This window comes from Psammomys obesus, unplaced genomic scaffold, assembly GCF_907164565.1.
Source record: "Psammomys obesus unplaced genomic scaffold, mPsaObe1.curated_primary_1811, whole genome shotgun sequence".
Lineage (NCBI taxonomy): Eukaryota > Metazoa > Chordata > Mammalia > Rodentia > Muridae > Psammomys > Psammomys obesus.
The window spans coordinates 717,031-731,588 of NW_026594091.1; the positions used below are offsets into that span (position 1 = coordinate 717,031).

At 41.7% G+C, this 14,558-nt stretch overlaps 1 protein-coding gene across 2 annotated transcripts in view; it reads right to left on the reverse strand.

Moving 5' to 3' along the window:
* Positions 1–486: 486 nt before the first annotated feature.
* Positions 487–14,558, reverse strand: part of Hnrnpm (heterogeneous nuclear ribonucleoprotein M) — a 41,195-nt gene continuing 27,123 nt past the window's right edge. For both annotated transcript variants that reach the window (XM_055617862.1, XM_055617861.1), the window contains 4 exons: positions 6,565–6,618; positions 3,881–4,683; positions 3,088–3,139; positions 487–910 (listed from right to left, as the gene is read on the reverse strand). In XM_055617862.1, the coding sequence (XP_055473837.1) occupies positions 747–910; positions 3,088–3,139; positions 3,881–4,683; positions 6,565–6,618 (1,073 nt within the window). In that variant the 3' untranslated portion in view covers positions 487–746. The remainder of the gene's footprint in view (positions 911–3,087; positions 3,140–3,880; positions 4,684–6,564; positions 6,619–14,558) is intronic.

The window sequence follows — 14,558 nt, forward strand, 5'->3', positions numbered from 1 at the left end:
GGGGCTGCTGAGGATACATCCACACATACCTTGTATGACCAGTAGCCGCACCCCAAAAGCCCCTTATAGGCTATTGTGTTGCCAAGTAAGTCAACGACGGACCCTCACTGGTGGGGTTCCTGCCTAAAAGGACATCAGTATGAAATGTCCCCAAAACAGTGACATTCTTAGTGGGCTTGAACAAAAAAGCCAAAGTGAGGTGAGTTTTACTCCGTTTCTGGGACTCACAGAATAAAGCCATAGGATGACTTTCAGGATTGTTGTAAGGTATTTCAGGATTGCTATTATTGCTCCTGGGAAAACGAAGACCTTCTAGAATTTGTACTATAGTGTAAAGCCTACAATTCTTAAAAAAACCAGGACCTCTCTCCAAACCCTAGAGGCCAACTCCAACAATGGGGTGACAATTCTGAGAAAGGAGGAAGTAAAAGCTGCCCCAGCTCCACAGACATCTACAACATACACACAAACAAAAAAAGCAAGCCATTTTCAGGAACTGGTATTTATTATCAAAGTCATATTCGATGTCAACAAGATGCCACAACTACAAAAAAAATTGCGCACATTGCAATCTCAATGCAAACAGTCAAATGGAACCCCAATCATTAAAAAATTAATTGAAATTACCCCCAAAAGCAACTGAATTTTTTAAACATCTTTATACATCCAGCCAACAAATTAAAATGGTTAACAAGAAAAAATACAAATTCAGAGGTCTGGTATTGATGTTTAAAAAAGGCAACTGCTTAAGCATTTCTATCGATTCGAACATCAATCTCTCGGCCACTCAGCTTCATGCCATTCATCATCCGGCAGGCTCTCTCAGCCACCTCTGGAGACTCAAACTTAACCACACCGCACCCCTTGGACTTTCCGTTCTCCATCTTGATGTCGGCGTACAGCACGTGGCCTGGCACAAGGAGGGAAGAAGAGACCACACGCATCAGGCAAACCCAGAGCTCAGCCTCTGTCTAGGCTCCACTCAGTCCAGATCACCTGTTGGATTTCGGTGACACAGTCAAAAAGGGGAGAGGCCCTTGTGCACGAAGTGAATGCTCAGAACACCACGTATGGCACCAGCAACTACTGTCCTCTCCACTACATTGCCATTGTTCTCTAAGCAGGACAAACAGCTTACTGCTGTGAAGCCAAGTGGCTTCAAATGTTTGCCTTTATTTTCCAGCAAGTTACAAAGAAAAGGGACTATGTGGAGCCAACCTTAGAATTCTAGAGGTTTGATTACTGAATATCACCATCCTGTCACAATGCCATTGCCAATATAGCAATACTTCTATACTGCCCCGATGTAAATGTAAGCCAGATGTACGTAGTAAGTAGCTTACACATATCCATTAAACACCTAGATTATTAAGTACTCAGGTATATGTCAAGCATAAAATAAACATGTGTGTGATAAGAGTAAGAGCCAAAAACATATTGGTGCTGTTAAGGCCCATAACTTTAGTGGCTTGGGGAGAAGTGACACTCCAGTGGTTTCTCATGATAGTGTTCTAAAAGACATTAAGTAGAAATTCATCAGAATAAACATTACTGCCAGAGCTGGACACAATGGTACACATGTGTAATCCAAGCACTTGGGAGGTTAAAGCAAGACTTTTTTAAGCTCTAGGCCAGCCTGGAGCTACATGGCAAGATCCAGAAGGAAATGACAAGACAGAAGAAAAGAAGTTGGAAGATAGAAAGAAAAATGAAAATGTGTCTCACCTATAATCGCAGCCCTTGAGAGGTGGAGGTAGGAGAATCAAGAGCTCAAGGTCACTAAGAATGTAGTTCAGTGGGTACAGTGCTTGTCTAGTACTCATAAAACCCCTGGTTTGAGCCCTAGCACTTGTAACAAATGGGGCATGATGGCACAACCCTGTAATCCTAACATTAAGGAGGTAGAAGCAGGATTACACAGTTCAAGGTTATATCATGAGTTTAAGGGACAGCCTGAGTTTTAAGAGATCCAACCCTCACCCCTCCTCCCCAAAAATCTAAGAGTTAAATGTCATCCTTGGCTACCCAAGAACTTTGGAGCCAACTTAGGACTAGTTGGATCCTGTCTCAAAAAGAAAAAGAGAAAAGTGGGAAGGAATAAAAGGGGGGAAGAGAGAATTCTTCTGGAAGGAAAGCAGAGAATGTCAGCAGGCAAACACATAGTTCAGGTTCAAGGGCAGGAAGGAAATGGAATCAAATTACCAGAAGCTTTTGAAGTTGCATTTTCTCAGAAGTAGGAAGAATGGCACGTTCCAATCAGTTCTGGGAATATCTAGTTACAATACTGTCTGACATGAAAATTGCAATGCAGAGAATCAAAAGAACCAGGCAAGAAGGTTGGCTTTGACTCTGCAGCTTACCTCATACAAATCAGGGGAAAGTAACAGAGCAGTGGAATGTGAGCTGTTTTTGAATGTGGAAACAAGAAATAGAGGTCTTGACCGAAGCCACCCGCATCCTGGCTTAGCTGAGAAGGTGCAATGGGAGCAGGGGAAGCCTGCACTTTGGTCGCCAAAGAAGCTCTACAGAAAGGTTGTCTCATGTGCTAAGAAGCCACAACCAGAAACTTCCACCCCACCCAGTGTGCACTGACCTACAACTACTGACCACAGGAGTGCTCTGAAGAAGGAAAGCAAGTTGGAGGAAAGCAACTTGTATTTGATTTACTGTTGTTTTTGCCTCTTACAAGTATATGATCTCAAGAAGGTGGCTTTGCTTACTCTTATGTAAAAATGGTAACAATACTGCCTCCTCTCAGAATCTGAGAAAACAGGAGTGGTGGCATTTGCCTGCAGAGGCAAAGAGAATCATGAACTCATTAAAAAGTGAGAGACTCTCTCAAAATTCTAACTAGAAAAGAACAGCAAGGATGAGATGAGCATATAGCATGACACATACCAGGACACCTAACACCTTCCTGAGTACCCACAGAGGCAGAACAATGGCAAGGCCCACTGGTGCTCTAAAGCCCATGGACAGTGGTTGTTAAGACTAGGAAGGAAGCTTCACTGCTCCAACTCAACAGCATCACCAACAAGCCACAACACAGGAAAGCACATAGACAGCCTTTCTCAAACAGACACTTACCACATTCATTGAATTTGTCCTTTAGCATCTTCCATGTAAAATCAAATGGAAGCTGAGGAAAAAAAAAAAAAGCAGACTAGTCTGTGATGCAACGTCTTAATGTACAGACATTATAATAGATACAAGAAAATGACTTGAAGGTTTTCATAGGCTGGGTTTGTAGCTCACTTAGGGGTAGGGTGATTTGCCTAGAATGTGTACAGCCCTAGGTTTAATTCCCTACCAACTCATCCCCAACTCCAAAAAAATGACCACGTCTCATCACAGAGGCAGGCTGACTTCTTTAAGACAATCGGCAGGGAACAAAACAAGTCTACCTAGAATTAGGCTATGAAGTGGCACAACCATAATTCAGTGATGAAATATAATTCAATCACAGCCACCTTTCTCAGAATCACTGTGCCAAGACTGAAGTGCTCCTCAAGGCAAGGGATCAGAAACCATAGACCTTTAGAGCTCAGTCTACTCAGTCTATGGCAGACTACTATAATTTTGTTTCTCTGTATTTTGAAGACCGTGATTCACTTGGTAGCTCTTGTTAGCCTGGATCTTATAGAGAGATACCTAACCTCTACCTCCAGAGTGCTGGGATTTTAAAGAAGTGGGCCACCATGCCTAGCCCACTATTCTTCCAGTAAGCCCTCAACCTCCAGCCCAGCTCTGGGAATAGGTGAGTTGTACTCCCCTTACCCGTTCTCCCCTCAGTAGACTTTCCCTCTGTTCTACAACACTCCACTGACCTCCACACCACCTTGTTCACAACCCTGAAGAATTCCACTGAAGAACCACTTACATTTCTCACAAATATCTGGCAGGCCTTCCTGGCTACTCCAGGTGCATGGCCTCCAGCTCCACCAAAGGAACCTGCGAAGCTTCCTCCAAAGTTGCCCCGCTCCATCTCAATGGCTCTGTCAAAGCTAGCACCGCCGGCGCCACCCATGGCCAGGCCCATTCGCTCAATGCCAGCGCCCAATGCTGGGCCCATCGCAGGGCCCATTCGCTCCAGGCTGTTGGCTCCCATTCGCTCCAGGCCCATGCGCTCCAGACTGTTGGCTCCCATGCGCTCAAGGCTCATGCGCTCCAGGTTGTTGGCGCCCATGCGCTCCAGACCGGTGGCCATACGATCCATCACAGGGCCCATTCGCTCCAGGCCGGCCCCCATGCCTGTGGGCACCATGCGATCCATGCTCAGGCCCATGCGCTCAATGGCAGGGCCCATTCGCTCTACACCAGAGCCCATGCGCTCAATGGTTTGGCCCACACGGTCAATGGGCGTGGCCATGCGCTCCAGGCCAAAACCCATGCCGGCACCCATACGCTCCACACCAGAGCCAATGCGCTCCATGGTCTGGCCCATGCGCTCAATACTAGAGGCCATGTGGTCAAGGCCTAGTGGGCCCATGCGCTCGATGCCAGAGCCCATACGCTCAACTGAGCCCATGCGGTCCATGACCAGGCCCATACGCTCAATCTCAGAGCCCACTCGATCCATGCCATGGCCTAGGCCTGCACCCATGCGCTCCATGCCAGCACCGCCAATGCGGTCAATGCCAGGGCCCATCCTCTCGATCCCAGGGACACTGCCTCCAGCTCCACCTGAAACAGGAATAAAAAGCACAAGTGCAAGTCAGGGACTTGTAGGTGTTCATATACCAATGTATATGGCTGGGCACTTCAGATCCCAAGTTTGACCACAAGTCAGGAAGTCATGTTCAAAGTAATTTACTACTAAGAAAACTTTCAAATGTTAGCAATAAGATCCCACAACCATCCTTTATACTCTGTAACACAGGTAAAAACTTCACAATAAAACTTAGAAGGATAAAACTTCCCTCCACACTGGTACCTGCAACTCTGAGTCACACTTAAATTCCTAAAAACTCTGTAGTTAGTTTCACCATCAGCAGACATTGAGATATGCTTTCAAAGAATCATGGAAAACTTTATACTCAGTCACTTAGGGTAACTGATACAGAATTGCATGGAGACAATTCAAAGTCACTTACAACCTTTATCCTTTCTCAACTTGCCCCTCTAAAATGCCCTGCTGATGGTCAGTCTGGCTGCAATTCTTTAGCACTTCCAGGGCACAAAGTGATTACAAAGAAAACAAAAATGTCCATATAGCTCCTCAATGTACACATGCATATAAACTGATCATCTCCTGAAACTGTTCCTTCTACAAGGGAAATTGACAGCTATTTCATTAGTTTTGGAAGAAAGATACTGAGAGCATGGCAGGGTCAACTCTGGAACAGGCCAAGGGTCAGTAACTAGTGCACAGTGACCCTCATCCATGGTGCTTATAACCCTGGACAGGGACAGTCTGGCTCTATCACCAAGGCCATGACCCACAACTTCACCATGCAGAGCTCAAAACTGTAGTTTCATAGTGCCCACCTCTCAACAAAGCAGTCTAGTCCACAGCTAGCCTACTAACCCAAGGGGCAAATTCAGTAACATTCAGTAATTTTTATAACAGTATGTAACTTGCCAAAGCTATATAACCTGACACAAATCAATTCACCTCTCTGTGCCCACTTCTGTGGCTGAAATGCAGGATACTGATTGACAAAACAAGCACAAATTCAAGAATTTTAGTTTTTCAGAACAGAAATAGCTCAGAAAGGAACTTCCTCACATTTGCAAGAGGAAAAAAAGGTGCTGACTCAATATGCAGTGTAGCAATGATGCTAGCAGCCCATTTTAACAGCAGCAGAGAAACAGGAAAGAACTTAGCAAAGATATACAGAAATACTTGGCAAAAGGCCTGCCAAGGGAAGGCCAAACTTGAAGACTGAAGGAAAAAAAATAAACAAATAAAAGGAGCAGGGAGGCTTAAAAGGGATAGTTAGAACTAGAGAGCTGGCTTAGCAAGTAAGAGCACTTCCTACTCTTACAAAGTAACAGAACAGAATTAATTCAGTCCCCAGCACCTACATCACACAACTCAAGACCACCTATAACTCCAGCTCCCAGGGGATCTGCTGCCTCTAGTCTCCACTGGCACTCACACCCACTTATACAGAATTAAATCGTAGCAGTACACTTAATTCTAAGTGCTCATAAAACTATCATGGAAGAACATAGGCCAAAATGTTTGCAGCACTCAATGATAACGCTGGACCTACCAAAATTCATTCCTTGCATCTTTCTAATGAATGTGTATGCATGTTTTAACACATATAATGTCATGTATTAGATGGTACAGGTTTTAGTTTTAATAGTTTTTACACGCACTGGCTCTTTTATAACCCTCTGAGGTCATACCTATTAGCCCCCATTTTATAGGCGAGTATTACAAACAGAGGTATAGTCATTCACTTGCCACAAGCCACACAGCCAGGAAAATGCAGTGATTGGTTCCACCCTGGGCAGCCTATGTCAGGGCCCATGTTTTTCACACTGTTGAGTCCCCAGTTAAGTACTTGTTTGAAAAACAACAAAACACAGAACATCAGGCTAAGTGATTCCTACCTCCTCCCTGCTTTGCAATGATCTCTCCTCTCTTCAGTGCATTACTTAGGATTTCTAAGAAAATCAGGAAAAAAATAATTAGACAAAATTTCTGTATCAGAAACTTGCTCATTATGTTCTATGAATATACATATATACAACATACCTAAATCATAATAAAATATAAAAATAATAAAAGTAGTATTTTATACATACACACACATAAAAAAGAGGGGAAGGGGCTGAGAATTATACATAGAAACAAGATCATTTTACAGAAAACAGGAAAGTCACAATGTTAGGACTCCTTATAGCTTCAGTCCCAATTTGCAGGAGTGCCTGCAAATTCATCCAGCAAAGAGGAATGGTGTGTGTATTTGTGTGTGTTGTGTACATTAATGCGCTGAACTCGAGAGGAGGGCCTTCAACCATGTTCAATAGCAGTTTTCTAAAGATGTTATAGATACTTAGTACTGAAGCTTCCCCAGTGGGCAGAAAACCAAGGTTTCCTCAGATCTCTCACTCAAAAGCCTGAACAGACTCCACCCTTCTCCACACAACAGAATAATTTAAAGTAGCTTATAAAGAGCAGGTGAGGACCATTAGTACCAAGTAAGCACTTGTGACAGTGACAAAGACACAGGAAAATTATCTCCCTGCCTCACTGCCACATCGAGAAACAATACTGCTTGCTGGCTGGCCAAGCGCTCATCCAAGCTTCCTTAAAGTTTGTTATTGTTAATATCCTCCTTAGAAATCTCAAGTTTTAGCTTCTATCATGTGAGAGCATATCTATGAGCAGAAAAATGGTCCTTAACCATTACACCAAATTTGCTAGTTGAACTTCCAAGCTGTCAGAACTGTTTGCAAATAAGACCACAGGGAAATCTCTATGGGATGAAATACACAAGCAGATGAGTTTTCTGTGGCTATCTTTTAGGACAACATACTTGTGCCAGAGCACTATGGGAATGTGGCCATAGCAGTATTAAGAGTATACTTGCCAATGGCAGGTATCTGATGGTCCAGAAGCCATCCATGTACACTCTGCCACTCCTGAAAACTACAGAGCTATTCGTATAGGCTTTTGCTATCTCCTTTTAGTTGGGGAACACCGAGTTACTATGTGGTGTTTATAAGGGGAATAGAGTTTAGGCAAGTTACCCTCATCATCCACCTTTGAAGGAATGCATGACAGTATGGACAGTATTTCTTGCAAGGTACTGGAAGAAGTTACATGAATGTACCGACTACTGATGGAAAAGTGCAATCATTATTCTCCCAGACATGTGGGAAAGTTAGGAGAGAATGAATGGTTCCAAAACTACTACATGCAGGTTGGAGATGCCTACTTGACGGACTACTTCAGCACAGACCCAGCAACCTCTGAAAAGGTGTCTGGGTAGGAGACAAAAGACATTTTAGCTACTGCTTCTGGTGACAAAAAATGAACTTAGTGTGGTGCCACAAAGTGTCTTGTGTCAGTCAGAATGGAAATCTTATGATGCTGTGTTGCTCAAGGGCATTGTACACAGTTCCACCTATGTTGGAAAAGCAAGAGAGGTTTGCCTACCAAAAAGGAAGAAGAGCATCCCCAAGAAAGCCAGGTGCTTCTGAGTCATCATGGACAAAATCAAGAAGAGCATGGCCTTCAAAAACATATTAGACACCTTGCTATGGCCTCTGTGTGTTCTACGCACTCTGTGTCTCCCAGAAGTGGAGACTGTTGCAACATAATTTTATGCCCATGAAACCAACACTGTTTCATGGGCAACAAAATGTACAGGATATGAAATATCTTTATCAAGCCAATAATCATCTGGAAATGCTCAACCTTGTTGCATGGACACCTGAGACTCATGTCAGGACATGTTTGGGGTTCACAAAAGAATACCAAAGCTTACTAAGAATGCCTACAACAGAGTTTTGCTCACTGTCCTTCTAATGTGCATTTGAGGCCCCCAGATCATAAAGAAATCTAGGAAAAGTCGGGCTTAATTAGAAGGAAGAGGGCTTTCTCCTTTCCATAAAACTACAGGTATAAAGTAGTGGCCACCACTATAATCATGATGATTATTGCTCCACCAAAGTGTTGAAACTTCCTTGAACTAATGTTCACTGACAGTTTTTATTTAAGAGCAGAGATTTGTAGACTTAAAAACTGGTATGTGGCTGGGTGGTGGTGGCACATGACTTTAATTCTAGTACACTGGAAGCAGAGGCTGGCAGATCTCTGTAGTTCAAGGACAGCCTAGTCTACAAAGTGAGTTCCAGGACAGCCAGGGCTATACAGTGAAACTCTTGAAAAAGAAATTTTAAAAGATAAAAAAAAAAGTTAAAACAAAACCAAAAGGATATATATTTATAAAGCAAAAAAAGCTCCTGGTCTTTTGGGTTTGTTCTTGCATGCCACAGCTGTGTCTTAGTTCATATTATTTTGCAAAATAACCATCTTAACATTTGATAAAGTGCATATATGAAAATATTTAAGAATACTCATTTTATTACCTTTTCTGTATTTTTCAAGACAGGCAAGTTTTACCCGTCTTGAAACAAAAACGAAAAACCTAAGATTTTTCCCCAGTCCTTTTTCCCTTTTAATGGTTTTTCAAGACAGGGTCTCTGCATGACTGTCCTGGAATACACAGATACTTGCCTGCCTGCTTCGAGAATGCTGGGATTAAAGGTGTGTACTCAATTCTTCTGGTCCTCAAGTATACTAGCCTCAAAGCACGTGTTGTACTATTACCACCATAACCACAAATGAAAGGCTACAGCTATTTTTTGTACTCCAAATACCTCCAAGGAAGGTTGGAAAATACAGGGAGAGACAACTGTTCCTGTCTTCTGACTAGTATCCAGCTCATTGTTCCATGACATCTGAGATCCTAATGTATCAACCTATTTCCTATGAGAGCTTTAAATCTCTAAACCACATTTTTAAAAAGTCAAAACATCCCAACTCTTTCTATATACATTTAGAGACCTCCCTGTACATATACCCCACTTGACTCTGTTCCCTATTCCTTCTCTCCTCCAAACCACTGCTGGTACACCTGTGCCAAATCTCTGGGCCTCCAGACTTCAATTGTTCCTTTGCTCTGTCTCCCTATACTGTTACTTTGAGCATAGCTTATCTACTAGCTGCCGAGAACAATCCTTTCCAGGTCTTAGCATACTTCATGTGCTACTGATATAGATGCCTAGGACCTGGAAACAAACGTTCTCACACACTTCCTCATTAGACTACTCTCCTGGCCATTTATAGCTATCATCTCTTCAACTGCATCCAATCTCATGGGCCACAAACCTATTTTTAAATCACCAAATACAGCTGCTTGCACAATAAAGATCTACTGTCATGATATGAGAAGGGATACTGTGTAGGAGGTAAAAAGAATTAAAAAACTGAATGACAGCCAAACCAATCCAAGCCATTACTCTTAAATTCCAACTTTACTATTTTATTTGATACAGAACTGTTCTACTCCTTTCTGTTTTGACCAAGTAGTAGCAGGGAATTCAATGACTAAACAATATTAATCAGAAAAAAAATGCCATAGTATCAAGAGGTAGCAAGGGACAGCAAGGTCTATAGATAATGTTTCCATCTAGATAGGAACAAAACAAATTTCCTGTTTCTATGTAACCTATCACAAAATGGTAATGATGGAAGATTCAGACCATAAATAACATCACGTCATTTTCTTTTTGCCACAGCCATGACACCAAGACAGTGTTTTAAAATATATCTTTAAGGTAGTACTATTCTAGACACAAAAACCTATCTAGTTGTGGCAATAAGAAATCCAATCATCCTAGTCAAAAACAGGTATGAACTCACTCCTACAAATTTTAAAGCTGGAAGAATCTGAAATCAAGTCAGACAGACCAATCAAGTCCAGGAAAAATTAAGTTTTTCCTTTCCCAAACTTATTTATTCTTTATTAACAAACCAGAGATTTCTTCGTGCCATTTTTGTACATGCTAGGTTTTTCTTGACCTCTCCCTCCCTAGGATGCTAAAACCCTTTTACTTTCATATATCACATGCACTATTACTCTCACTACTTCTCTCCCTTAAATCATTCTTCTTCTACTTTCTATACTCTCTCACACCCATGTAGAGTTTCATATATATATAGTCAAAGCTAATTTGTGCATCTTTACTAGAAATTAAGTTAGATTTAAGAAAACCATTTAGGGGATTAAGAGATGACTCAGCGATTAAGATGACTAGTTGTTTTCCCAAAAGACCGTAAGTTCACACTTACACATTTATTTATGTATGACTGTGTGAATGCATGTACCAAGTTATAATAGGACAATTTGCAGAAGTCAGGTTTCCTCTTCAAGCATGTGAACTCTGAGAATGAAACCGAGTTCATTAGGCTCAGCAGCAACCGAGTTCATTAGGCTCAGCAGCAAATGCCTTTATCTGTTGAATCATCCTGCCAACCTGTTAGCACTTAGCAAGGACTCTGGGCAGAGATGGAACTACAGTTGGAATCAACCCAAGTGAAGTCCATAAATTACCCTTTTCCATTTTTTTCAAATGTGTCTACTTTGAGTCTGAAGGTGGAAGGCAAGAGTCAAGTCTAATGCAAGCCTTAATATATTGCTAAAAGCCTTGGAATCCATCATCCCATATATCAACAGGGCTTAGATTAGAGTCCTACTTTTACTAGATAGATGATAGATAAATAAATAGGATCTTAGAGGTAGGTAGATAATAAATGGACGGACGGTCGGATGGATGGATAATAGACAATTCATTAGGAAATGTTACACTCTGTTATCTCACCAGCATTATCAAGATTTTATCTATACTGATTCATTGGTCTGAAAATCTGTTATGTCAACTATCAGCACATGGGACCACAAGGGCTGAATTATGACTATCAATTAAATCAAAATGCCCACACCTCTTCTTTTCTTGTCTTTTTCATTTTTTTTATTATTTAATTAAACTCAAGTTTCCCAGAGCTGGGTTTGTCTAACTCAGAACCGAGATGCAGTCTGTGGAAGCCTTGGTTCGCTGTTTAATGGGCAAAGAGGACAATACACCAAGTATCTGGCATCTAAGGACAGATATTTCTCCAGCACAATGAATCCTAACTGCTGGACTACACCTCCTAGCTTACCAAAACCTTCCGGAAGCCTTTGAGGTCCACCTCATTCATTTTCATCTAATCCAAAGAAATACCACACCCCAGTTAGAGCAACAATCCAATTTCCTTCCTTATGACTTATTATGTGAACCAACTTCTTTCACTTTTTATTAAATACCCACGAACATGGGTACATGCAGCAGGCACGCCTGAAAGTACACTAAAAACATAAACCTTTGTCTCTGCATCGATAACAGTGTAGCTTTCCTACATCTTTTCTTAGGTACTAGGGAAAATGTAACAAGACCTGCATATAGCTCTGTGTACTCTGGAGGCTGGGTGGTGCACTCCTCAAAAACACTTTAAAAGATGCTAGCCTGACCGCGTACTACTTGAACACCACCATCACCACCACCAACCAAAAAACCACAGGCATAAATCCTTAAGAACTCTCATTCCAAGGAACCTTTATGAATAGTTGTAGCAGTTCTCCAGCAAGTAGAAGTCAAACTTCTATTGGCATACAGATGATTTTTTTTCAAAACCAAAGATATCCAGTTTCTCAGTACAGTGGCTGCCACCATGCTGGAGGCAATTACAAAAGGCAGGATGAAGGCACGGTGAACAAGCAAGTTTTAGAGACAGGCTGAATTCATATCCTAGCACATGACCTTAGACAAGTTACTCCCTGTGCCTCAGTTTCTGACAAAATGAGAATACGTACTCATGTGATTCCTAGATGGACTGACATTGACAATATAATGACACTGGTTGTTCTTTGTTTTTAAAATATGTATTAGTTAACACTTAAGTGTGGGTAGGATATTGTTTGATTTCTGGACCATCACAATAGCACCAAAACCTTTTGATATTTCATATCTTAGTTTATGTGCTGAAGCCACCTGAATTAGACATACTATGGTTGCCTCAGCAATCAAGTCAGGTGCTTTAAATCTGAGTATATAAGAATGAATCTCATCCGGACATGGTGGTACATTCCTTTAATCCTAGCACCCAGGAGACAGAGGCCGAAAGATCTGAGTTTGGGGTCATCCTGGTCTACAAAGAGTTTTGGGACAGCCAGGGCTGTTTCACAAAGAAATCCTGCCCCCCCTCCAAAAAAAAAAAAAAAAAAAACAAAAAAACAAAAAAAAAACCCAAAACTCTACACCAAATCTAAGTAGCTGTTCCAAGATTTGGAGACATAATGTAGGGAGATTTCTCTTATTACCCGATGCCTTGTGGCCTAATGTATTAATGCATTCTGGACAAGCTTTGTCTTCTCAAATAATGGGATCTCATTTACTATTTAAGTAGAGTCAAGGATCGATCCATCCCTATACTGTTCAAGCCAAATTGTAGACAGTTATCTGAAATCTTGCTAATTAATCTGACTTCATCAAGTAACTCCTGGGTGACTCAAAATCCCAGATTACAAAGAGCACCAATGATTTTACCAAAGAGGGGGCAGTCCTGCGTTACAATTCAATTGGTTAGCACTGTCTAGATAAGGTCAAACATTCATGTCTGCATAAAGCCAACTAACCCAAAACAAGGCTAACAAGTTGATGTGGTCAGTATCACAGAACTGATGCTCTGAAGTTACTTAAGGTTTCTGAACCTCTTCCGTCCGTCCTTAGAAATGATGGCCTTATCAATTGAGCAAACAACAACAACCTCTAAGAGCAGGTCAAAGCTGTGACTCAGGATGGATGATATCACTAACGATGTGAAGTTAAGTGCCATCCCAGGGTAATTAGTGTCACCATGAGATTCAATTCTTTCCAATGGCAGAGTAAGCAATCAGTGTGATTTCTTGAGTACACTGACTAAAAGAAGTTTTGTCATGTCCAGTGATATTTTAAGACTACATTAGCGTTACAGGGTAAAACAGTACTTTGTAGGCCAAATCAAGCATGTGTTTAGCCATTTCTGCTCTGTCTTCTGCTTCTCTGATCTCAGGCCCATTTGAGTCTAGCAGATACTGTTACTCTCTCTGACAGAATGAACTTGGGGAGAGGTCCATGGCTGAATTCATGTCTATATAAGGCCAAGTAAACCAGAACAAGGCTAGCAATCTGACATCAACAAACTATTAATATTATAATAACAGCATTATCTTCATTTCAAGGTTGGAAGGAATATTAAGATTTGTGACATAACTGGATTTTTATTTTTAAAATTTTATTTATTATTTATATAGTATTCTCCCTGCATGTACACCTGCAAGCCAGAAGAGGGTACCAGATCCATTTATAGGTGGTTGTGAGCCACCATGTGGTTAACTGGGAATTGACCTCAGGACCTTTGGAAAGACAGCTAGTGCTTTTAACCTCTGAGCCATCTCTCCAGCCCTGTAAGTGGATTTTATACATTATTTTCTCCACAACTTGGGAGTCATCAGAGGAAAAGATAAAAAAAGAACCTATCCAGGGCTGGTGAGATGGCTCAGTGATTAAGAACACTGGCTGCTCCTCCAGAGGTCCTGAGCTCAATTCCCAGCAACCATATGGTGGCTCACAACCACCTATAAATAGATCTAATGCCCTCTTCTGGTGTGTAAGTCTACATGCAGACAGAGCACTCCTACATTAAAAGGGGGGGGGCACACAAATAATTTTGAAAAGGGGGGAAACCAGTAAAGCATTCCAATGCTGGGGGCATATTAAGAAGCATTATTATCATTAACCCCTAACACTATGAATGATACTCTGCTAAACTTGCAGACAGAAGCCTGTCAGAGTGCCTCTGAGAGGCTCTTACCTAGCAGAGCCTCAAAACAGATGGTGAGACTCACAGTCAAACATTGGTCAATGCACAGGAAGTCTTGGGGAAAGACAAAAGGACCCAGGAGCTCCATAAAACAAACAAAAACAAAAAAAAAAAAAACAAAACCCAAACAAAC